The sequence below is a fragment of the Elephantulus edwardii genome, unplaced genomic scaffold (assembly GCF_000299155.1).
Source record: "Elephantulus edwardii isolate Elephantulus edwardi_28Jun2011 unplaced genomic scaffold, EleEdw1.0 scaffold00152, whole genome shotgun sequence".
Taxonomy (NCBI): Eukaryota; Metazoa; Chordata; class Mammalia; order Macroscelidea; family Macroscelididae; genus Elephantulus; species Elephantulus edwardii.
The window spans coordinates 3,540,890-3,566,829 of record NW_006399902.1 but is presented as its reverse complement, the minus strand read 5'-3'; the positions used below and the strand labels follow the sequence as shown (position 1 = coordinate 3,566,829).

Here is a 25,940-nt window from a genome sequence, read left to right as displayed (position 1 = left end):
GAGTTTCAGAACTCACATATCTTGACGTGGTCTTCTCAGATATGAACAGATTTAGGAATAAGACTTTCTGGCTCTAAAGATTGCAGTTTCATGAAGTGCCTCGGATACCTTTGGAACTAGTGCATTATTAGAAATCTCCAGATGTCTTTAATCTAGAAATCTCACCTTTTTTATGGTTTAAGAATTTAAACTGTCAGTTCATATTTTTACTCATTTAAAAGTCTGTAAACATTTTTTAGGGTGACAAGCCACACAAATTGTAAATGAGTGATGTTATAATATATTTAAAAATATAGTTAGCAAGCCAGATTTATGGGGTATGTAGTTTGGCTACTGTAGACCAAAAAGCAGTTTTAGATTTTTTTTTGTCTTCTTAAAATTAATTCTGTTCGTTACACATTGTTATGTATACTTGTAGTTCTCTAAAGCTCAAATATAAAATGCCTTCTCTGTTGCATCCTAACCTGAATTAGATAATTTTCATGTATTGGTCAGTAACTTGTACTTACTTTAGCTTGTTTGCTTGTTATGTAGATGCATTAGGTACTTTCCTGTTTTTAATAGAAATGCAGTATTTTGTGCTTGTTTACCTGATTCACTGAAAGAAATTAATCTGTAAAACTAACCATGTGAAAATTAACTTGTTTTGGATTCATCAGTGTTATGCATTGTTGTTGTCAAGTAGATTTTCACTAATCAGTCTTATTGTCAAGTTAGCTCTGACTCAGTGACCCTTTGCAAAATCTGGTAAAACTCTACCAGACACCGTGCAATCTTTATAACTTCTGCCATGCTCTAAAGCCCATTGTTAAACAATCAGTATGATAGTTCATCTCATTGAGAGGCGACTTATTTTTTGCCTACCTTCTGCCATGCATAATCTCTTTCTTTAGGAACTGACACCCCTAGAAGAATATTCCCAAAATATGTGAGAAGTCTCACCATCCTTGGTTCTACAAAACATTGTTTGTCTTCTAAGACATTTGTATATTCTTTTGGTAATCCATGGTATATTCCATATTCTTCACTAATACACTGTCCAAAGGCATCAACTCTTCTTACTTATTTACTGTCCACTTTTCACATGCATATGAGACAGTTGAAAATATCTTGGCTGTTTAGAACTTTAAAGAAGCCCTTGATAGCATATTTGCCCAATGCAGTCAGTGTTTGACATCTTGACTTTTACCCTGGTTTCATGGATAATGATTGTACATCCAAGTAAGATGAAATCCTTGACAACTTCAGCCTTTATCATGATGTTGTTTACCGGTCCAGTTGTGAGGATTTTTTAAAAAAATGTTGAGGTAATAATCCATAGTGAAGGCTGTTGCCTTTAAGCTTCATCAGTAAGTGCTTCAAGTCTTCTTCATTTTCTGCAAGTAAGGTTGTATCATCTGCATATTATAGGTTGTTAATCAGTCTTTTCCAATTGTGATGCCATATTTCTTCTTCATATGGTCCAGCTTCTCAATTTATTTGTTACATACAAATTGAATAAGTATGGTGAAAGACTACAACCCTGACAAACATCTTTCTGGATTTTAAAGTATGCGTTATTTGCTTGTTCTATTCAAATGATTGCTTCTTGCTCTGTGTACAGACTGCATGAGCATGGTTGAGTGTTTGGAATTCCCGTTCTTTACAATGTTATCTGTAATTTGTTATGATCCACACCGTTGAATGTCTTTACATAGTTAATAAATACAGGTAAATCTCTTTTTGGTGTTCTTTGCTTTTAGTCACGCTCTCTTTAACATCAGCACAGATACCAGTTTTAAGCTTATTTAAAATAGGACTTGATGGTGTGTTAGGAACATATTTTAAATATGTTTTGGTGATAAGTATTGGATCTGCTTGTATTAAATACAAAGCCAACTGTTTGGGATCTTGGAAGATTTTCCTCAAAGGTAAGAAACAGCAAAAAGCAGCTAAATGAACTATTTAAGTGGATGAAATTCTAGATGGCTACTGGCAGAAAGCCCTTTGGAAGAATTTTACTGAACAACTGAAACATAATAATATAATAAAACACAGATGCCTTTACCTTCTATAGATGGTTGCCTTAGGACACAGTGCTGTAACATCTACTACTACCAATTACTAAAGGATCTTTTTTAAAGCTTCATGAGTGAGAATTTTTTTTTAAGAGGAGTTAAAAATTCGAATGTCTGCAGTGTCACCTCTACAGTTTAAGTTCTGGATTATCTGTAGGTATGAAGACTATAAATTAGAAGTATTTTTTTGTATTCCCTATGTGTAGGAGAATCTGTTAATAGTTATTTACTGATGGTCTACTATATGCCAGCACTAAAACAATATAAAAGCTAAAACCAAACAAAATATGTATGTTAGCTGTCAGTTTTTTACTTAAAACTTAGTACCTCAAAGTCCCGTTTTCCTTTTTGAGAGATTGGTAGTATTTCATCTTCCTTTTTTTATTGTAAACCCTTTATATGTTTATATCCGTGCTTTGTACAAATGGTCAGGTGCTCATTTGCAAACTGAAACTTTGGCAGTTAAATTAATCCAGAGGTGCCTCAGAGGAGTGGGCTAGCAATCTATACCTTAAAAAAAAAATCAGCCCTTGAAAATCCTAATACACATCAGATCACCATGGGCCAAAATTTTCTTGACTTCTGTTGTCTATACATTTGTATTGTACTTTTGGTTATACACTCTTCTGACATTCAAGAAGACCAGAGACTAACATTTGAAACTTCACAGCAAATGGGTAAAATTTAAATACAGACATATTAGGCACTGTTCAGTCTAGCCCTCTTGCGGTATGCATTATTAGTATGTTCTTGGTTGGAATAACAAAAAGTCCAGATAATAGTGAGTTTATACAACAAACACTCTTTATTTCCCCCTTCCTCTTTTTATTTTTGTTGCATTTATAGCTCCTATAAATACAGATAGAAATAGGGTTCAAGATTAGTTGGCTGTATCATTTAACATTGTTGTCAAAGACCTGTTAGGGCTTTTTAGAGTTTATGTTTGTAAGACAAAGTAGAAACAGTGCCAGTGTCTTAGCATATTTTTAAATTATTTTCAAAAATTTGTGTTTGTGCCACCTTTTTCTTCTTAAGCACATTTCCCTACTGTGATCACACACTGACTGTACCTGCTGACCTTCCTTTCCTTAAAATATTTTACATGTATTGATTAAAAATAATTATGGAATATGGCTTAAATAGCAGTGTCCTTTGTAACAAGAAAATTTGATGTCAATAAATTTAACAATGAGTGTTCTAGTAGCAAAAGCCTTAACTCTTGAGTTAAGAACCAGATGATGAATTCTGGCCATGATGATTTTGGGTTTGGTATTTTAAGAAAGCATTGCATCTCTCCGAGCCTTAATTTCCAATCAGTAATCAGGAGTTTAAAACTTTGGTTCTGTCAAGAGAAAATACAGATCAAAAAACTTTTAGCACAAGCCCTAGCTTAAATGCTTTGTAAATGTTTTCCCGTTTTAACATTGAGAAATTTCCCTTTGGTTCCATCACATTCATTTCAACCCAGACTTTTGAAAGCTGGCTCCAGATTTCTGTGGAGAAATCCAAGGTAGGTACTGTTTTGTAGCTACCATTAAACTCCAAACCTAATATTCATAAAAATTCAGGAGGAAGTTTGTTGATGTTGAGGTGGCTTTTCTTATGAACTTGTATTTTATGTGGTGCTCCTTTGGTTCATCATACTTTACATTTTTGTTTAAAAGGGTTTTGTTGGGGCTGGGGGAGAAACAAAAGTGAAACAAGAAAAGCTTCATATCCCTTTTACAGTGAAATTTAAAAAAGAATTTTATCTAAAATATGTACTTAGTATAATTTATTATGCAGTCATGATCTTTGTTCCACCTCCTGAGGGGTTCGGTTCCAAAGAACAATTATCACTATCAATAGTTGTTGCTGTTGCAGTCATTTTAGGCTGTGTCCCCATGGAAATGAATGAAGAACTTGAAAACTTTGCATTAACATTTATTGCTCATTCCTAATGAAGAACTTGAAAACTTGTTTCTCATTCTTGATTGACCTGAAATGTCTTCATGATTTTCATATGCTATTTAGGAACAAAATCACTCTTGTTAGGAGAGTTCCTGTATACCACAAGGAAGAAATCTGGTGACAGTACAGTTACATGCTTGGATGCTAACAAATGATTGTTGATCAGCTCTGCAGGAGAAGAAAAGACGATGTGTTTTCATAAAGATTACAGTCTAGGGAAACCTACAGGGCAGTTCTCGGTCAGCTGAATTTGCCTGCTGATAAGTATAGGAACTGACCTGACAGCAAACCACAACTTTACACATCAGACTCATCTGGGTACTCTGATATTTTAAGGAGGGTTTCAGATGGGAATAGGGCTTATTCATGACTGGAAGGACTCTTTGGAGAGCATAGTGTGGGAAACCACGGAAGTTTAATTAAGGTGGTTTTTTTTTAAAATTATTATTCTTTGATGCTTTATGTCTGGTGCTCAGTGCTGTATTCATGCAGCAAGCATATGGGCTACAGTAATTATTGTTTTCTTACTGCTAGTGGTTTAAGGTCTTTCCCTCTCAATCTTTGTGCATAAATTTCCTTCCAGTTAGGGATCTTTATGAAACTCATACAATTGAATCTTAACACAGAAGTAACAATAAAACAGAGTAATGATTCCGACTTCATGGATAGGATACTTTTTCTACTCTTTGTACCATCTCATATAGAGTGTTTTAGAGATGAATCTTGAGCTCTCCTATTCTGTGACCAACAGGAGGACTCACAAATGGCAGTGGAAGATACATCTCTGCTGCACCAGGCGCTGAAGCCAAGTACCGAAGTGCGAGCAGTGCTTCCAGCCTCTTCAGCCCCAGCAGCACTCTTTTTTCTTCCTCTCGTTTGCGATATGGAATGTCTGATGTCATGCCCTCAGGCAGGAGCAGACTTTTGGAAGATTTTCGAAATAACCGATACCCCAATTTACAACTGCGGGAGATTGCTGGACATATAATGGAATTTTCCCAAGACCAGCATGGGTCCAGGTGAGGACTTGGCTTTGACACTTAAGGTAACTGAAATCTTAATGCTTTAAATTCCATGCCTTAGATAGATATTCATTAAAATAAATGCACAAAGTATACCAGTTAGTAGTATCCTTCCTATTATTTCTTTCAGAGGGACATGGCTGTGCAGGTCACCAGATATGCAGGTGGTTAACAGGAGCCTTTTGTAGTCTGAAGGAGAAGCCTATTGGGCCCGGTTTGAGATAATATGACATATGTCTGCAGTTTTAAGACATAGAAAGCAACAGTACAAAGATATACACACTTAAGCTTATTTAAGCATTATGAAGAAAACATGATCAGTACATGATCTTTGGTGCTTAGATGTAAGACAACTTTATGACTTTTGTTGTTGTTCCATTCTGAAGATTTGAGAGTCTCTGTAAAATGAAAGAGAGGGTTGCATAGTGGGGGGTGGGGGGGTTGTATACCAATGAAAGAATTTTTCTTTTACTTTTCAAAGAGAAGAGCGAACTTGGGGGCGGGGGCAGGGAGAAAAGTGCAACAATGAATGAATGGAAATCCAAAATCTCTGTAAATGTTCCTTAAAATTAATGAAAGAATTTTAAAAGAGTGAGAGAAGTAGCTATATTAAAAGACTAGGGTGACTGGCCCCTGTTTGACTGTTGTAGTGTGCTTCAGAGAAAGAATTGCTGATCTTAGGGCTAAAAAAGCTTTGTTAGGGTGACCTAATTCATCCTCCTCTTCTTACTGAAATTCTGTCTGCTGCTTACTATGGGACAAGGACCTCTCATATTTGGACTCTATAGGAATGGTTTTTTAAATGTAGTCATCTCTTCTGAAAAAGACAAACTGAGTTGTTGCTCCTTCAGAAAAGTCCTGTAGGTAGATAGAGCAAGTAATTCTGTACATTTATGAAATACTGCCTTTCATCAGAGACACTATGTGGGATGGTTTTTAAAATGTGAAAGGCGAAAAGAGTTCTCTGTTATTTCCATCTTACTCCCAGTCTCTTGTCATGTTCCAATTTTCTATTTCTTTCCACCTCAAAAGTAAAACTCAATTTTGTACGTATTTCTTAATATAAATGTCCTTTTAAAGCCCAGTTAAGTTCAGTATTATCACACACTAAAACCTTTCCCAACCCTTCATAAGTTTTTAAGGGATCCATTTAAACAAGCTCAATTTTCTGTATATATGTGTGCATGTGCACACACATATTTTTAAAACCAATTTATAAATTGAGTTACCCTTACTCACTTCCAAATCCTCCTCAAATGCTGTGATTGTCCTTTTTACTTTGTACTTCCAGATTCATTCAGCTGAAACTAGAGCGTGCCACACCAGCTGAGCGTCAGCTTGTCTTCAATGAAATTCTCCAGGCTGCTTACCAACTAATGGTGGACGTATTTGGAAATTACGTCATCCAGAAGTTCTTTGAAGTAAGCCTTTGTTCTTTCCATTCATTGACTGTGGGGTCTCCAGAGCCTTTGACTTTCTGAAGTGAAGAATTGTGTGTGGCCTTTTTAAAGAGCTGTTAAATGTTGAACTTAAATTGACGATATCAATATTATTTCTAAATTGTGCTTTGAAAACTAGTGTTCTCATCAAAAGATTTGTTGCATTGGGTAAGGACCTTTTATAAGTGCTGAAAAGCATGCATGTCAGTTTTAAAAACTGCGTGGTATTTTCATTTGCTTCATATGCATGAACTATACTGTTAGGGGGAAATACTAAATATACCAAGGACTGCCAAAAGAACAAATAAATTTGTCTTGGAGACACTGTATTTAGGATGCTCTTGGCAGGCAAGAATGGTGAAGCTTTACCTCACATAAATGGAGAGGTGCAGTGAACAATGGATTGTAGGCAAACTCCTGAAACTTGGGCTTTAGTTGTATTTAAAGGGTGAGAAGACAGGCTGATCGTGAAATGATGCTTCCATGTCATGATTGTGCTATTCAAAATAAAAGAAAAAACTAAAGCTAGAAAAATCCTTTCATGTAGAACTATAGCAGTGTTCGTTCTTGATTCTATCAACTTTTAGCTCTACTAATGTATATAAACAGACATTATCAATTCTTGAAATAATACAGAATACAAATTCAGAACAGACTATATGTGCTCTAGTTTAAGCTGTTGTTGAGGTTAACCTTTGACCTCAGGGTCAATGTAATTTACTGCAAGAAGTTTGCATTTTTTCCTGTTGTCTGGGTCACAGGCGACTTGATAGCATACAGCAACTAGACATATTAACTTTAAGGATTAAATATAAATTATCTTGTCATTAATAGTATAAATAAATTTAATAATATTGATGAAAGCACAGGCAATTTGGAGTAGCTTTACTAGCAGATATGTTATTGGTGAACCCCTGGTACGGCTCTGTTTCTGAGAAGTGTTTTAACCTTCAGAAAAGCTACTTCTAATGAGAAGTTGAAAGCTACGACCTTCAAAAAAACTTCATAATTTGGTCAAACAAAATGGTTTATAATTCCGTAGATGGCAGGGCTAAGAGAGGCTGCCACATCACTGACTGATGCAGAAAAAAAATAATGTTGTTCATCCACGTTTTATGTCTAGTTTGGCAGCCTTGAACAGAAACTGGCTTTGGCAGAGCGAATTCGAGGCCATGTCCTGTCTTTGGCACTGCAGATGTATGGCTGCCGGGTTATCCAGAAAGCTCTTGAATTTATTCCCGCAGACCAGCAGGTAATTGTAAGTTTCCGCTTTAACTTTTCTCTTGGTGTTTGTACGATGTTCCTTCATGGTACATGTAGGGAACAATGTAAATCTGGTGGTCTTGAGTTTTCTCTTACAGTTTTTCTTTAGTGCTTGTGGCTGCCTTATTATGCATGGCAAGCATGAATTGTGCACTTAGTCTTGTGAATTTACAGTGGATGGAGTGTCTGGTGTTAAACTAGTGGCTTCCAATAATCTCTCACCAGAATTTGGCTACCAGTAAATAGAGTTTTACAGGTAGATTTTTAATTTACCAAAAGTTGAAGCATATCAGCTGCTAGTAAGTCATAATTTTCTTAAAACGGCACTAACCATTCCAGCAAGCCAAACTTTGAGCTCTAAACCACTACCAGTTTCTTCAGTTTCATTCATTCTGCTGAGTGTACCATTCTGGATCTGGTTTGCCATTTTTACCCGGTACTCGGACTTGGACTCTTAAAGATGACTGAGACTTTGTCTCTACCCACAAATTGTGTGGTAGGAGTAGCAGCTTGAGACACTGACCTACTAGGGAAACAGATAGAGTTGCTCATAATCCTCTGTCTGGGGCTGTGCAGCGTACGTCAAAGCTAAAGAGGAACCTGATAGGAGAAAAAGGAATAAGTCTCACTTGTCAGGTGCTGTGAATCAGAACTGACACCTTCAGGAACCAGAAAGCATCTTCAGGACTAGTCACAGAGTGGATCCTGCTGCCCCCCCACAGACCACAGGGCCAAGGAAACAGAACACACCCACAGGCAGGGACGCTGCAGCTGTGTTGTGCCAGGCAGTGCCAGAAGCCTTGGGTGCTTCTGAGGTGAACCCTCAGCCTTTGAGCTCTGAGCTCACTCAGCTGTTGGCATTTGCAGAGGTGGCCATTGTCTGGCAATGATGACCCACTTGCCCTCACTGAGAACAAAGTTCTGTAATGAGAATCTTTGTTATGGACTCGTTCTGAGCCAGACAAGGCACCTGCCTGCAGTGGCACCCATAAGCAGAGACTGCTTTTTGGTATTGGTGATGGCAGTTGAAGGCTGGGTATACCCAGAGTTCATAATGTTGTGGACCTCATGGGTGATTGTAGATTATCTCTCAGGGATGATTGGTGTTTGGTGAAGGGAGAAGGAATGTGCCAGAGACATGAAGCTATTTAGAGTTTCTTTATATTCCGTGCATTTAGTGGAGATAAGATAGTATTCTATGTAAGTCATTCTTACCAAGTGCAAAGCCTTGTTGCTTTCATCTAGTATTCAAGTAATTATCCCCGGGAATTTTCATGACTTCTTGAGTCTTTCCTGTTGAATTTTCTCACTACTTTTGAACATGAAAATTTCTTAACTTCTTGACTTTACTATCCACATGTTGAAAGCATGACCATTTTCCAGGTACTTTTTTTGACCTTTATCATCTCCACCCAAATTGAAGTGTTGATTTGCTTCCCCACTTTACGAGTATTGTTTCTTGGCGGCTTGGCTCTAGCCTTCCTATTCCATGCTGATAGAATGTCATTTTTCACCTTCTTTTCTCCTAATCTTACTCATTTTCTACCTGTATACCTTTCTTCTGTTTCTATATTCGTAATTTCCGTGTGTCTTCTTCTGATTTTGTCAGTTTTATCTCTTCTGCCTGAACTACTCTTTCTGCTCAGAGTTATTTCCATTTTCTAGATGCAAGCTCATTATTTTAGGTAAAAAGAACTCATCTCTTTTGATTCAAGAACAATATTTAGGGACATTCATTTTAATTACAGGCATTTCCTTTATTTTCATAGAAACATCAGTCTCTACTTTTTATCTCCGTAATTGTTTCTAGAAGACATTTTTTCCCATACTTGATTATTTTGATTATTATACTTGATTATTTTCTCTAAGGAACTTTCCTGACTATCTTACCACTTGCTTGTTTAGTTGCAGACATTGTATTCTTCAGTTTCTTTAATTAGATGCCCTTTGTATGCTTTGACATATTCAGTATCTCAGGGATTTAACACGTTGCCGCACTTTAAATTGACCACATTTACCATCATTTGCGGCAGCGTGTTAAGCATTCACAAGCATCACCAGTCTAAACATGGGCTTGCATTATTTTGCTGTACATACAGAGTAAGAAACTGTATAGGAAGGAATTGGAGAATGCAAATAGTCCGTTTATGAAAAGCATCTCATGCCCAGTCATGGCACAGACTTTCCACTTGGCAATATATTGAAACAGAGGGAGGGAATACCAGGAAACACTCCTGTCAGAATCCTAGTGTCTTTCTTTCTGCCCCCTCAAGTCTTCCTACTCATGTTTTCATTCCCCATCTCTCTATCTCCTTTGCCTCTCTCCCTCAATGAGTTAAAACATGTCAAGCATGAAGAGATAGACCTAGAGTAAGCACCGGATAAATATTAACCCATTATCATTATTTATTAATAATAAGTAAAAACTATTTCATGCTTTCATAAGTAAAGTATGTGTTTTTATAAATACGTAAAATTCTCTGTAGTATACTTGATTTGGGTTCCTTTCTGATTTTTAAGATTTCTACTGTTTTTAAATCTCCTAGAGGAGTTTTGCAAATTAAAAAATTTATTTTTTTAGTTGATAACTGTTACCTTTGCTAGTGTATCAGGAAACTCAAGTCCTGCCTTTCCCCCCCCCCATATTTTGTTCTGTCTGATTGCTGTTCCATTGATCCTCATGAGTCCCCCAAATTTAGGAGCATGATGATTGTCTAGGTGTTCACTTGCTGTGACTCTGGTGGTGCTTGCTTTTTTTTTCTCATCTCCAATAGAATGAGATGGTTCGGGAACTGGATGGCCATGTCCTAAAGTGTGTGAAAGACCAGAATGGCAATCATGTGGTTCAGAAATGCATTGAATGCGTGCAGCCCCAGTCTCTGCAGTTTATCATTGATGCATTTAAAGGGCAGGTAAGTGACACTGGATGAAAAGAAGGGGAGTAAATTGATTGGCATTTCCATTGTGAGAAGAAGACAAGATAGGGTTTGTTATACTTAAAGTATTTGTAATGCATTGAATGGCAGTCCTCTCGGTGCCAGAAAGTACTCAGTGGGCCTCCACAAGGGTCTTATTTGCCTGTGATCCTTCTGTTGCCACGGTGAGACACCATCATTAGCCCTGTATTTTAGTCACTGCTTTTAGCATCTGAAGATTAAATTTTACATTGGAGAATTTTTTTTCTTGAGTATTGGTCATCTCTCAATAGTTGATACTTAAAAATTTTAAAGTGACTATCAAATTCCAATAATTTATAGCATTAATCTGTTCATGTGTGATCATTAAAATAACAAGATATTTATTTGTGACTTTTGGTAGGGATTGCAGGTTGTGTGGCCAGATTGGCTTGGACTTTGTTGCTCCTGGCACCAGCTCTCAAGCAAAGTTTTTATTTTCTGATGGGATTTTTGGTTGGGTTCCCCAATTACTTTTTAACAGTTGTTGCCTTTCTTCTCTACACACATCCTCTCACTTACTCCATTCCCCAAAATCAGAAAGAATGAAACAGTGTCTTTACATTGTAGCAGGATAGGTGGGGAAGGAAGATAAAAATTACCCCTTTTTGGGTTTGTGAAATTGATCTCTTGTTGGGAAGGAAAAGAACTAGATTTTCAAGTGTACCTGCATATTGATAAGCCCTAGATTAGGAAATGGAATTTTAGAGTTCTGTAAGTTTCGGAATTTGCTCTGTTTTGGCAATAGTTTAAATAGATTACAGAGAGTAACATAGCCAATTTCTGAGCCAGGGGTAGAAGATCAAATTGGAAATTCAGTCTCCCTACTTTGAAATACGATCTTGCTTCTTCTTTTTTTTTTTTTTTTTATCTTGCATTTTTTAAAAAAGATAATAAAGTAGATGTTTGAGCCACCAAATAGAAAAGAATATTAACAACACCCACTACTTCTTTGTCAGTTTGTCATCCTGTGGTGGCCTGTGTGTGGCTGTGATGCTGGAGGCCATGCACTGTTACTTCAAACATTTCCCAGAGTCACACATGGCAGGCAGGTTTTGTCAGACAAGCTACACAGTAGAGTTGGAAAATTAACTTAATTGAAAAATGGAAGGAACCACAAAATTTCTTCCAAAAAGAATTTGTTGACTGTCTCTCTGGGTGGGTATGACAGTCAGTTGGTTATTGAATATAAACATTTAACATTGAAGTGTCAAAAGAGGGAGCTGTCATATTTTTCTTTCTTCTGTTTGTCTGCCATAGGTATTTGCCTTGTCTACACATCCCTATGGCTGCCGAGTGATTCAGAGAATCCTGGAACACTGTCTGCCAGACCAGACACTCCCTATTTTAGAGGAGCTTCACCAGCATACAGAACAACTTGTACAGGTAGTGATGTAGCTGAAAATGCACATAGTTATATGTCAGCTCAGAGCTTGGATACGTTGTTGACACACCTAGTCGTTTCAAAAGTGGTCAGTACTAATGTGTTTAAAATACCTATTATATCTTTTGGATGGAATTTCCTCTATGACACCTAGTTTGTGGGGTTTTTTAATAATATAAACAATGGATAAGAATCCTGTATTTGAAGGAAAAGATTTGCATTTCCAGTCCCTTGTCATAGATATCTTTGTCTTAGGCTGAACATTTAATCTTCTGGGTTTCAACTTCATCATTGTTAAATTAAGTACACATTTCTCACTTACTGACATAGTTCCAAAGACAAATTGGAAAAATGGAGGATGACTACATCTTTACCTAATGGCCATGTCACATCATTACATATGATTACCTGACTACTAAGAACTGTGGTCTGAATAAGTTGACAGTAAACTTAAGCATCACAATGTTACGTACTACGTTTGCTGCACTTCCATGTCTGCTACCAAGCATATTAATTCACAGTACTCGGATTTTTAAAATTATTATTATTACCATAAAAGTGAAATATTACAGATAGTTCTGTAATAAGAGAGAAGTATGTATAATTGGTTTAAGTGTTTTTGTCTTTCTAGTTTTTGATACTTGTATTTCTATACTAAAAGTTTTCCCTATACTATACTAATATTTGAGGGTTTTCTACTTGCAATATAGTTTACTAAAACATATTCTGTTGCTAGTTTTTTCTTTTGGTTTGTTTGGTGGAAAGTAAAAAATGAAAATGTTATGAATACTCACTTATAAATATGAAAAATAGGAACAAATTTCATGTTATTTTACCACCCAGGTACACAGACATGGCATTGTCATTTTCTTCTTAGAATATAACTTCTATTTTTTCACGTTCTACAGAGAAACTTTTTTGGGCCTCTTTTAATCACACACTGATTTATTCACTTTCTTTTAGTGCATAGGTTGTTTCTAGTGTTTCTTGTTGTATAGATCATTCACTTAACTGCCATTGAGTTGATTCTTCATAGAATTTCTAAAAGAATCCCAGTTTTCTAATAGTGAACCATTTGTGCATTCCTATTTGAGAGAAAAAAGTTATTGTCCTTTTCTCTTTTTTTTAATGAATGGACTCTTAACCCTTTTTTTTAAAATGATGACGTGCTCAACTAGCTTTTTTTTTTTTAGTTTAACTATACCTATAGAAATATTCCCTTGACTACTAAGTTCTTAATGTATTTGCATGCTACTAGGAGGATACTGATTAAATGAAATTAAGACTTAAGTAATCCAAAGAACAGATTTTACATTAATTTTCTTTTTATGGTTATTTCTCAAACAGGATCAATATGGGAATTACGTAATTCAGCATGTATTGGAGCATGGTCGTCCTGAAGATAAAAGCAAAATTGTTGCAGAAATCCGAGGCAATGTCCTTGTGTTGAGTCAGCATAAGTTTGCAAGGTAAGAGATCTCTTTTTCCAGTAGAGAGGATTAAGTAATATTTTAGGTTGTGGGAAAGGAATGATGTATCTTTTCCAAAAAGTATGCATAACTTAGACCATCAAATGTTCCAAAACTTAAAATAATAAAATTTCTTTAGTGGACTCTCCCATAAAGTCAGTCACTTAAAAATCTGGGACTGTGATTCTAATAAGTATCAATTTTGCACTTGGTAAACTGGCTGTTTTATTAACTTGTTTTGGTGAATCAGTTTACAGATGTTTACATATCTAAGTAAAGTTCTTAGTACTTGTTGAATTTTTTTCTAGTCTTCTTATTGTAGCAGGACAAAAATAAAATACACCAGTTATTCCCAGTTGTGGAAGATGATATAAGTCAAGTAGGCAAGAGAAGAAATTGTCAAGTACAAAGAGAAAGGAAACACCAAACACAAAACAGCCTGCCATGGCGTTCATGAGCTTCTAAACGCGATGTCCTGTCTCTTATAGGACATTATTGTTATACACTGTCAAGTCAGAACAGACTCATATAGCTGATACTACAGCTGGTTTTCAGAGGCTGTAAATCATACTGATTTTTTGTGAGATTGCACATCTTTCCCTTGCTGGTGGATTTGAACTGTGTGCCTTTGGGATGGTAGTACAGCTTCTTAATACTAATCCACCAAAGCTCTCTCATAGAACAGAACACTTTCTAATTTTGGCATATTTCTGGTTTGTAGGATAAATTACAAGACAGTTGTGACTCATACAAATTTGAGGTCTTCAGATTGTTTATTTGTAATTTTTGAAACCTTGTAACATTCCAGCATGGAAAATGGAAAAAAGAAGACTCTCACTATGTCAGTAGCTAATTCTAGAAGCCTAGTTTTGTTTTGTTGTGGTTTTGGTTTCTTTACTTTGTAAAGTTTTATTCAAATCTCAGGTACATATTCTTAACAAATATTAAAAAATGAGGCACACAATTATTTCTAGTGCCATGACCTCTTCCAGAACCTTGCCACTCCCCAGCCATTCCCATCAAGAGTTGGTCTGCTTTCCCTCTACCTCAGCCTAGTTCTTCTTAAGACTTTTTTCCCCCCTTAAGACTTTTTGATAGTTGCCAGGACCAAGAAAGCGGGGATTAAGTTCTCTTCTTTGATTTGTTTTCCTGTTAATTACTCCCCTGTCTATAATCAGTTAACCTTCTCTACCTTAGATAATAGGAAGCAGGAATGGCATCCACTTCCTAAACAACATGCCTCCAGAAACTCTATGAACTTTGATAAATGTCGATAGTTATAGAAAGACTTTAGGCCTTTTGTTCATAGGGTCGCTATGAGTCATAATCGATTCGAATTCAATCAACAACAACCACCTTAAATAGAAGTATTAATTAATATTACCATAGATTTGTCATTGTAATAGCTGAGTAGCTCCTTTGGAACAAACCATTTCTTGTAGGTTAACAGTCATAAACTGTAGACAAAATCTTTTTTTTTTAAAAAGCCACACCAAAAATCAACAACAACAAAACAAAACACTACTTGAAGGCCCTAAAGAGTGACCTGAAGCAGGTAGAGGCTAGGGCAAGCTTGATATTTAGAATATAATTACACTGGGAAATAGCCCATTTTCAATTGAGTCTATTCTGAGAGTAGACCCTGGCTGCTTCATACTGGGTAGTAAAATCTAGGGTGGAAAATTCCTCTAAACTGGCTTACAGAAGCAGAGTTTGAGACATTCAGAGCAATGGGAAAGTGAACTACAGAAATCCTGAAAGAGAGAGCCAGGTAGAGGAGCCTCACATTTAAACTTTTATCTATCTGTAAATTTGAAGCAACCTAGGCCTGAAAGAATTGAACTAAGACTTCCCACTGCTGTGTAGCACACGAGAAATGCTTATGGTTGGAGTTCAGACAAAGTAATGCCATGGAAAAGGGGGGAAAATTTAGGATGGGTATAACAGAACTGTTGAGTTTCTACAATGTATCATTCACAATGTCTAGGTATCAGGAAAATGTGACCTAAACGCAAGAAAAAAAGGAAATCAGTGAAGCCCAGTTCCGAGATGACCCAGATTTTGGATTTAGGAGAGTATTATAAAACAGCTATTTTAATTATACTCAAGGATGTAAAGGAAAATATGCTTGTAATGAATGAAAAGGTAGGAAATGTCAGTAGAGAATTAGAAAATGTACCAGTTACAAAATGTAAATCCTACAATTTAAAACTACAAGATTGGGATTAAATTCACTGTATGGGCTTAATAGCAGAGGTGACAGAAAGAAAACAAAACCATAATAAAACTAAACCAATGTAGATTAGTGTCTTTCATACATTTTTTGTATGAACCAGAGTACAAAATAAATTTTGCATCATTGAGTTTGTGTACGTAGACACATGCGCACATACATAACTGAAATAATACTGCTAGTTTCACTTGCATATAAACAGTTTTTAGGTTTTTTTCTTTTGATGGTCTCAGATCACTTGATTGGGAGCTGCCATTTTAAAGATACTAAAATAAACTTTAAAGGCTCTAACATTTTGATTGTGTATTAAGGTGGAATTCTTTGGCCTTAATAGCATTGAGTGGTGGGAGCTTATTTCCTTGCTTGCTTTTGTGAGAGTCAAATTCATTCAGAGTATTGAATCCTTCACCCCTAGAATGAGTGTCCTGTCTGCATCATTGTCTGGCAGACAGTCCTGTTCTAATCGTAACCACTTTGGAGTGCCTGACCAATCACGGGCAAGTGTATGACTCTACCAGACAGCCCTAAAATGTGTCACGTTCTTTGCTTGAACATTGGAGATGGTGACTGGCTCCATGTTCGCTCCTAGTTTAGTAACATCTTAACTCCTTGGACTCCCAAGGGAGAAACAAGTGGCTTCTGGGAGATTAGCATAGGACTATGGAATGAAGGGGGGGAAGTAAGTCTTCTCACGTCCATCTATGTCCAAGTGTTATAAAATCCTTATAGTCTTGGACAGGTCTTCCTAGTCTTTGAGTCTTGCTCAAGTACATGCTGATTTTGGCTTGGATATTCCTTCAGTCAGTAAGTTTGTTGAGTTGTATTAGATGCTTAGCAGTAGAATATAGACAGTATCTACCCCTGACCTAAATAGAAGTGAAAAAAGAATCAGTAGATTTTGCTAGGGTTGAAATAATAATCACCAGCTTTTCATTAAACCTGTCCTTGAACATTGTATAAATCCTTGTGTTTACCTGGACTTCACAACAAGATTGTGGCTGTGTAACAGTGGGCTAAAGCATGCCAGCACTTCAGAGGATGGCACAAGACAGGACAAAGTTCAGATCTGTTGTGCAGTTGTAGTCATTTCAACAGCAACTAACAACAGCAGTCTATTAAAAGGGTTGGGTCAGGTTAAGACAACCTACCTCGGCTTTGATTCACGTTGAAAGCCATAAACAGCAAACAAAGGTGAAGAATCTCATAGAGCCAAATAGTTAAGTTTATCTCCTAAAACTATTAGTTCTTGTTTCTGATACTGTCCTTAGGGCAGATGCTAGACAAACCACAGCCCAACTGAGAAGCACATCCTGAGTGGTGTCTCTGTATTGTCTCATTACAGTAATGTTGTGGAGAAGTGTGTCACTCATGCCTCACGTACGGAGCGTGCTGTGCTCATTGATGAGGTGTGCACCATGAATGATGGTCCCCACAGTGCCTTATACACCATGATGAAGGACCAGTATGCCAATTATGTGGTCCAGAAGATGATCGATGTGGCTGAGCCAGCCCAGCGGAAAATTGTTATGCATAAGGTAGGTGAGAATGGGCAGGGCCTCAGTCTGAGAGGAGCGTGGCAGGCCCTGGGCTTATACATTTCTAAAACACAAAGCAATGACTAGCTTGCTTTTGGTTTGAAGTGTTTGTCACTCATCTGCCTCTCATGTCCTTTTTCTTTTATTCAGCACAGCCATTGTTCCCTATATGTGAGAAAGAGTCAAAAGTTGTCACTGTGAGACATTCATTGAAACTCAGGCCTGTTTCTCTGCCTCTGATCCTATTTTCTGGAGATCAGCTTATCATCCTGCTTATTTCCTTTTCTCCCTCTTCGCTCTTATGCATAAATTCTACCAACACATAGAATATGTGTATGTTTGCCTACAGCAGTGCTTGACTGCCACAGTGACCTGATTTTCAGCCCTGTGCAAAACCTAGCATAGAGATAAGCGAGAGCATAGCTTGGGAAGAGCAGTACCGTGTAGTACTGGGCCCCTAACCCAGAATCTGAGGGAAGGCTGTGCAGAGCAAAGCTAAAGAGGAACCTGATAGGAGAAAAAGGAATAAGTCTCACTTGTCAGGTGCTGTGAATCAGAACTGACACCTTCAGGAACCAGAAAGCATCTTCAGGACTAGTCACAGAGTGGATCCTGCTGCCCCCCCACAGACCACAGGGCCAAGGAAACAGAACACACCCACAGGCAGGGACGCTGCAGCTGTGTTGTGCCGGGCAGTGCCAGAAGCCTTGGGTGCTTCTGAGGTGAACCCTCAGCCTTTGGGCTCTGAGCTCACTCAGCTGTTGGCATTTGCAGAGGTGGCCATTGTCTGGCAATGATGACCCACTTGCCCTCACTGAGAACAAAGTTCTATAATGAGAATCTTTGTTATGGACTCGTTCTGAGCCAGACAAGGCACCTGCCTGCAGTGGCACCCATAAGCAGAGACTGCTTTTTGGTATTGGTGATGGCAGTTGAAGGCTGGGTATACCCAGAGTTCATAATGTTGTGGACCTCATGGGTGATTGTAGATTATCTCTCGGGGATGATTGGTGTTTGGTGAACGGAGAAGGAATGTGCCAGAGACATAAGGTGTTTAAGGCATTTTCCATCCATTCATTCAGCAGAGACATAAGGTGTTTAAGGCATTTTCCATCCATTCATTCAGCAGGTACTCATTAAACACAGATCTTACTTAATATAATAATTATCCTTATGAATTATATTCCAATTTTATTGATAGGAAAACAAAGACTGAGTGGTCAAGTTACTCATCTAATTCAAATGACTAATGAAAGGCAGCACAGTATTTTGATCCCATGCTGTCTACTTCTCTAGAAGCTCTTCTTATTCCCACTGTGCCTTTCTTAACACCCTCTCCAGCTTCAGTTCTTGCCCACCTCAACAGACATTCTCTCCCTGCCCCTTCTGGGCTGAAAAGAGGAAGACCCTCAACAAGATGAACTGACCCAATGACCCAGCAGTGACCTTGAGCCTGGCATGTGATAAAGTTGGCACAGGATGGGGCAAGGTTCAGATCTGTTGTTCATAGGGTTGCTGTGAGTCATACTCTACTAAGTAGTACTTAAACAACTCTACTAGGACTGGTTCTCAACAAGACTACATTGAAAGACTCAGTGGTATTATGGGCAGGTAGCTACATTGATGCTGGGGAAATTATTTAAGCCATGGGAAAATATTATCAGGAGGGTCCAGTCCCTGGAAGAGACATGGTCCTGCTAAAGTGAAAGAGCGGAAGACCTTCAGTGAATTGGGTTGATACAGCAAGTATAACAATGGGCTTAAGTGCAGCAGAAATTAGGAAAATGGTCTAAGATTGGGCAGGATTTTGTTCTCTTGAACAGGTATCACTATGAGTAGGGCAGACTCAGTAGTGCCTAAAGGCAGCATGAGAAATTGTAGCAGTTGTGTTAGATGCCACTGAGTGTGTTCTGACCCTGGGTATAGCTGAGGACACCGCCTGTGCTCACATCATCTTTGCAGTCTCTGTTTTGCTTGTGTCCCACGTGGGCCGCCATGCTAATCCATCTCACTGAAGATCTTCAGGGGATTGCTAGTATGAGTGTATAGACCCTGAACCTTTCTAGGCATGCATAACCAGTTCTGAACAAGACGCAAGAAGCATCAAATGGGTAGGAATGTGGTGACAGAATCAGATTTCTAGTTCAAAATTATTCTGATGGATGAGTGGCTGACTGATAGAGGAGGCAATGAGAAGATGGAAACCTCTTAAAAATAGTTAAGCCAAGAAATAGTGATAGCTTTGGGATTAAAGAGAAATTAAATTAGTTGAGAGCTAGAATCTGTTGACTACTGCCTGCTATTAAAGGGCTCAAGTTCTATAGAGGATTGGACAGGGTTCAGATCCATTGTTCATCTGATCTCTTGAGTTGCATTCCACAAAAGTTTTTGTCTCTTTGGCCACTAGATGGTGTCTTTTTTCAGAGTAAGGGTATAGCAGGCTGGTTGCTTTTCATTCACCTCCTGTAAAAACAATGACAACAATGGGCTTAAACACTGTAGAGATTTAAGGATGGAGTATGACAGAGGACGAGGCTTTGTTTTATCTGGAAAAGGAGAGGGATGAAGATTGTCTAGATCCAGCAGTCTCGGATTATAAAGAGGCAGTGTTTTGAATTTCACCTAGTTTCTAGAAGGAGATTTGCCAGAAGCAGAGATGAGCATCTTGAGCCTCAAGTTCTAGTGACAAAACAATATCTGGGTACATTAATCTTCACTATAAACCAAGTGTAGTGGGAGGGATAGGAAACAAAACCCAGAATCATTACAGATGTGTTTAGTGAAGTTAGGCAAGCGGGCTGGCTCACACAGCTCAGGATAGAGCTGTGGAGGGTGTGTGGGTCTCTGACGTGCATGGATATGCCAGTGTTTTCTAGATCTGCTTGTGCTGACCCGTCCTTGCTTCGAGGACATAGTTAAACAGATAAGATTGCTCGCCTCATGGTATTTTAACTCTAGAGAGTTTCTAGCTATCCACCTTTTCTAGTGTTTATCCACTGTTTGCATGTACAGCCACCAGTTATAATGGGTATCCCGGTTGATAATGACTAAGAGACACATTAATCTAATATCCCTAATAAGCCATATCCTTTGCTATCTATGTGGAAGGATTTGTGGACACTGAGTGAACTCCCAGAAAAGGGAATATGGCTCCAGAGTGGCATTCCCTCCTCGGTCTGGAGGATGCTCAGTGGATCAGCCACGAAGGGGCAGGGAGAGAATGTCTGTTGAGATGGGCTAGAGCTGAAGTTGGAGAGAGGGTAAGAGATAAGAGAGGCACAGTGGGGATAAGAATCATTTCTAGGGGCGCAAACAGCTTGTGCTTAAGTACTGTATTAGTCATTTGAATTGGATGAGTAACCTGACCACTCAGCCTATGTGGTAAGGATAATTACAGTATTAAATAAACTGGATCATTATTGACTTTATGTTCCAATTGGAACTGATGGACTAGGGTCAGTTTGTGAGTTCTGGATTCCTGGTGGCCTGAGGTAAACCTTCAGGTCATGAGGGCCCACAGTCCTTCACACATGCCCAGTGAGTGGGACATGTATTTCAGGCTCCTGACACATGGGGAGGGGGTGTGTGTGTGTGATATTTGTTAGCTTCACTGTCCTGAGACCTGAGAGGAGTCTGGCTGTCCAGACACTAGCTCACCAAGTCTTTAAAGAATATGGGGGTGTGGGGGGTGAGAGAGCATATGAGTGAGTGTGAGTGGAGTGGGGGCCGGGGGGGGGAGAATGAGTGGCGCTGAATCTGCCCGCTGTAACAGGCTATCCCTTCCTTCCCAGATCCGACCCCACATCGCAACTCTTCGCAAGTACACCTATGGCAAGCACATTCTAGCCAAGCTGGAGAAGTACTACATGAAGAATGGTGTTGACTTGGGGCCCATCTGTGGCCCCCCTAATGGTATTATCTGAGGCGGTGTCTCCTGTACCCCCATTCCCACTGACCTCACTGGGCCACTGGTGAATCCAGCCAGCAACCAGAAACGTTCTAGTATCGAGTCTGAAATGGGTAATGATAGCTCCAGAATTACCCCTCCAAAAAAAGGAATCAAATCCATAAGTGGAAATGCCTTTGTAAATTTGTTTAATTTTACTACGCATAACATGTACTAATTATTTTTTTTAATTGACTAATTGCCCTGCTGTTTTACTGGTGTATAGGATACTTGTACATAGGTAACCAATGTACATGGGAGGCCACATATTTTGTTCATTGTTGTATCTATATTCCACGTGTGGAAACTTTCAGGGTGGTTGATTTAACAAAAAAAGTTTTAAAATAAAAAAGAAAAAAGGTTTTTAACTTATTTGCCTTGCTGGCAAATTTTGCAAATAGCTCTTCTCCCTCCTCATTTTAGTAAAAAAACAAAAACAAAACAAAAAAACCAGAGAAGTTTGAATTTTAGTTAAATGACCCCAAACCGGCATTTAACATTGTTTATATATATGCATATATATATAAATACATATATATATATATTAAAAAAAAAAGAAAACGTTTCAGAGTTGCTAAAGTTCCAGTTTATGACATTAAGTTTATGAAACTTCTTAAAATTGCTTTTTTTGGAGACAATATTATACTAATGAACTAGTGTAGTCTGTCTCTTCCAGAGAAGATGTGGGCACCCAGAAGGTCTTTCGAGGCAAGGCGGGTGTAATTGTTTACTGCCTACTGGATTTTTTTCTGTTAACATTGAAAGGCAAAATCTGATTATTTAGCATGAGAAAAAAAAATCCAACTCTGCTTTTGGTCTTGCTTCTATAAATATATAGTGTATACTTGGTGTAGACTTTGCATATAAACAGATTTGTAGTATTTTCTTGTTTTGATGTCTAATCTGTATCTATAATGTACCCTAGTAGTCGAACATACTTTTGATTGTACAATTGTACATTTGTATACCTGTAATGTAAATGTGGAGAAGTTTGAATCAACATAAACACGTTTTTTGGTAAGAAAAAGAGAATTAGCCAGCCCTGTGCATTCAGTGTATATTCATACCTTTTCTGGTCGTAGCATATAGTGTTGTATATTGTAAATTGTAATTTCAACCAGAGGTAATTTTTTTTTCTTTTGAAGGAATAAATGTTCTTTATACAGCCTAGTTAATGTTTAAAAAGAAAAAAATTAGCTTGGTTTTATTTGTCATCTAGTCATACAGTAGTGAGATCCTTTCTAAATGTTATTCAAAATTATTCAGTTCACACTCGTGTTTTTTTTAACCGAAGAAAAGTAATGTTTTACTTATTTTGTGAAAGTCAGAAGGATGTGCAGAGATTCAGCCCTGCCCTAGCTTTCCTTACAATCAGAGAATCCCCCCTCACCTTGTAAAGTGTTAATTGCCCCTCCTTTTTGTACAGAAGATGAACTGTATTTTGCATTTTGTCTACTTGTAAGTGAATGTAACATACTGTCAATTTTCCTTGTTTGAATATAGAATTGTAACACTACACGGTGTACATTTCCAGAGCCTTGTGTATATTTCCAATGAACTTTTTTGCAAGCACACTTGTAACCATATGTGTATAATTAACAAACCTGTGTATGCTTATGCCTGGGCAACTATTTTTTGTAACTCTTGTGTAGATTGTCTCTAAACAATGTGTGACCTTTATTTTAAAAAATACAGAACTTTGGAATCTGCTTTTGGGTTCTTGTTTTAAATCCTCTCTCCCCCTCCTGATACCCCAGGAGAACATTTTCCCTGCTTGTGCCTATCTTACACTGTTTGAAAATTATTTTTATTTTCAAACTATTTGGTTTAGCCACTACTTTGATTATCAAATTCTGCACAAAATTCCACCCCTTCACTTTTTCCTGAACAGTCTGCATATTTACCCCTTAGGGTTTTGCTTTTCAGAAAGCCCCTGAGCCTCTTCTCTATGTGTTCTCTTGGCAAGTGTGACCTCTGGGGTTGGATTACAGTTTTAAGTAGTCTCAGATTACAGGTTTGTAGTTTCAGGTAGTCTCAGTCGGCTTGGTGCTGGTGCATCTTACTTCTCCTGGGAGGCAGTAGAGAGATGAAGGGTGGCCCCCGACTCCTGAGCCCAGCCTTCTAGCTGGTTTTTCTTCCTTTCTAGTGGAAACTTCTTCCAGCATTTTAACATAGTAAAATTTTATCGTTAAGGTGCCCAGCACCTGTGCCTGAGGATGCCCACTTTCCCTTTGCCAGAAAGCAGTCTGGGCAAAAACTACTGAAAACTGCTCAGCATGGACTGCTCAGCGGGTTTGGCCAGGGACGTCCTCATGTGCGAGAGCACACGGACACCCACACCAGTCCATCATCTGGAAGTGGAGTCCCTCCCTACTTGGTGCAATGGTACTTTATAAACTGTCACATCTCAGAGGTGGGGTAGCATGGTTTGGCAGCTACCATTAACGTCCTCAGCTAGCCAGGAAGCCTGCTGGAGCCATCACACCTGCACTGTTTGGAGCTTCGCTTACCGCTCTGGAGAGATACAAATATCTGGGTGTTGTCAGTTACGTGGGCCCTTGGACATGTTATTTCACTTCAGGTGTGTAGCCAAATTCCTTGTTGGAAATTGATTAGAGGTGATAATAGGTGGTGCTTCCCCATGTAATGGGAATGTTCTGGCCGTTACACTGTCGGCATTTTATTAAACCCCTGCAGAGGAGTCGTGCTGAAGTGCAAAAGCAAAGCTTGGACATGGATTTGGTTTCCTTGCCTCTTTTTACCTTGGGAAAGTAAGCTTGTTTGTACTCCATCATCTCAGGATGGGGCTTATAGTGCGTAGGGCTGTAGTTTGGCCCGTAATAGTCCTGCACATGCTAACTCTCAACATGATGTCTTTTTTCAAGGCCAGGACCCTTCTGACAACAGTGCCTGAAATAGTTTAGGTGAAGTTTCACTATCTTTGCCTCTGAAGGAGCACCCGGCTTCCACTTCCTCTGAGACCAAGTTGTTATTTTGGCAATCCATGGGGCTAGTCAGTACTTTTCTCCAACACACTTCAAAAGCATTGATTCTTCTTCAGTTATCTTTATTCATTGACCAGCTTTCAGATGCGTAGTAACGAATGGAAAATACCATGGTTTGGACCAAGTGAACTTTAAATGGATATCCTTGCCCTTTAGGATTTTAAAGAGATTTCCCCATTGCAACTTGTCTTTTCAACCTGTTCAAACTCTGCTGAGCAAATTCTGAAAAGGAATATGGCATCAGGATCAGAGGGAGATTCATCAATTTATGCAAATGGCACAGCCTTGCTTGCTGAAAGTGAGAAAGACTTGAAGCACTTGTTGCAGAAGATTAAGGGATGCAGCCTTTGGTATGGTTTGTGTCTCATTGTCTAGAAAACAAAGATTCTTACCACTGCACCCGTAGGCAGCATCATGATGGATGGAGAAGAGATTGGAACTGTCAACAACTTCATCTTGCTTGGATCCGCAATTAACACCCTTGCTACCTGTCAGGAAATCAGGACATGTATGATTGCACTGGCAAAGTCTGCAGTTAGGGACCTTCCAAAATATTGAGGAGTAATGATGTCAGTTTGAGGACTAAGGTCTGATTCAGGCCATGGTCTTTCTGATCATTTGCTATGGATCTGAGAGTTGGACAATAAATAAGGATGACAGAAGAGTTGATGCCTTTGAGCTGTGGCGGTGGAGAAGAGCACTGAACATCACACGGATGGCCAAGAGAACAAAGCGATATGTCTTGGAGAGGGTGCAGCCAGAGTGCTCTTTGGAGACATGCCATGGGACGTGGCTTTGTGTGCTCTCTCATTTTTCATGACAGTCCTGTGTTCATCTAATCTGCAAAGGGCAGTTTTTTCATTCTTAGGCAAGTATTTGGATCAGATCAACAGGTCTTTCTTGTACATGAGGAAGAAGAAGGCCCTCACAGACTTTGGGCATGTTTTTTCTCTGTTTATCATGATGTTCAGTGGTGAAGATGGTTTGTTTTCTTGATGTTGAGTTGTAAGCCATATTGAAGGCTGGAGTCTCATCTGCAGTAAATGCTTGGCATTTTCTTCACTTTCTGCAAGGTTGTGTCATCTGCTTAATCTAGGTTATTGATGAGTCTTCCTCCAACCCTGATGCCATATTCTTAATTATCTTTAATTAATGTGGTTCATCTATTACATTATACTACACATGGCTTTTGTATACTCTTATCCCTCGTAACAGTCCTGTTAAGAATGTTATCATTTAATCTCCTGAAAAAGGAGGTTCTGGATTCTTATGCAACTCTCTGGATCAGGTCAACATGCCCGCCTTATATATCAAAAAGGGGAGGGGCTGGGTAGACCCTATGCAGAACTGAATGCCACCCTTCGTTTGAATGACTTCTGTTCCTCTTTGCTCCCACATCTTGCTCAAGGAGGCAATGGCCTGGGTTCCCATCAGCAAGGTAAATGCATTAGTCCTGGTCTCTTTCTGAGTTTCTCCAATGTGGATTCCTCACAGTTTGTACAGTAACCCTCTCTTTGGGCAGAGTCCCTTAGGGGTGATGGAATATTTAGTCCCCAGGAGGGCCTCAGGGAACTATTGGAAGAGTAGAATTGCCCCATAAGACTTCTTTTTTTTTTCTTCTATATTTTATTAATTTTCATAAACATTTACAGAGATTTTGGGTTTCCATTCATTCATTGTTGC

General features: G+C 38.5%; 1 protein-coding gene across 6 annotated transcripts in view; it reads left to right on the top strand.

Annotated features, from left to right (window-relative positions):
- PUM1 (pumilio RNA-binding family member 1) overlaps window positions 1-22,961 on the top strand; it is a 149,370-nt gene extending 126,409 nt beyond the window's left edge. For 2 of the 6 annotated variants that reach the window (XM_006894938.1, XM_006894936.1), the window contains 8 exons: window positions 4,759-5,026; window positions 6,321-6,450; window positions 7,592-7,726; window positions 10,506-10,643; window positions 11,946-12,071; window positions 13,417-13,538; window positions 17,114-17,306; window positions 21,098-21,588. In XM_006894938.1, coding sequence (XP_006895000.1) covers window positions 4,759-5,026; window positions 6,321-6,450; window positions 7,592-7,726; window positions 10,506-10,643; window positions 11,946-12,071; window positions 13,417-13,538; window positions 17,114-17,306; window positions 21,098-21,229 — 1,244 coding nt within the window. In that variant the 3' untranslated portion in view covers window positions 21,230-21,588. Of the gene's footprint in view, window positions 1-4,758; window positions 5,027-6,320; window positions 6,451-7,591; window positions 7,727-10,505; window positions 10,644-11,945; window positions 12,072-13,416; window positions 13,539-17,113; window positions 17,307-21,097 lie in introns of all 6 variants that reach the window. The other 4 variants (XM_006894937.1, XM_006894933.1, XM_006894935.1 and 1 more) reach the window with 3 other exon arrangements.
- Window positions 22,962-25,940: the final 2,979 nt, after the last annotated feature.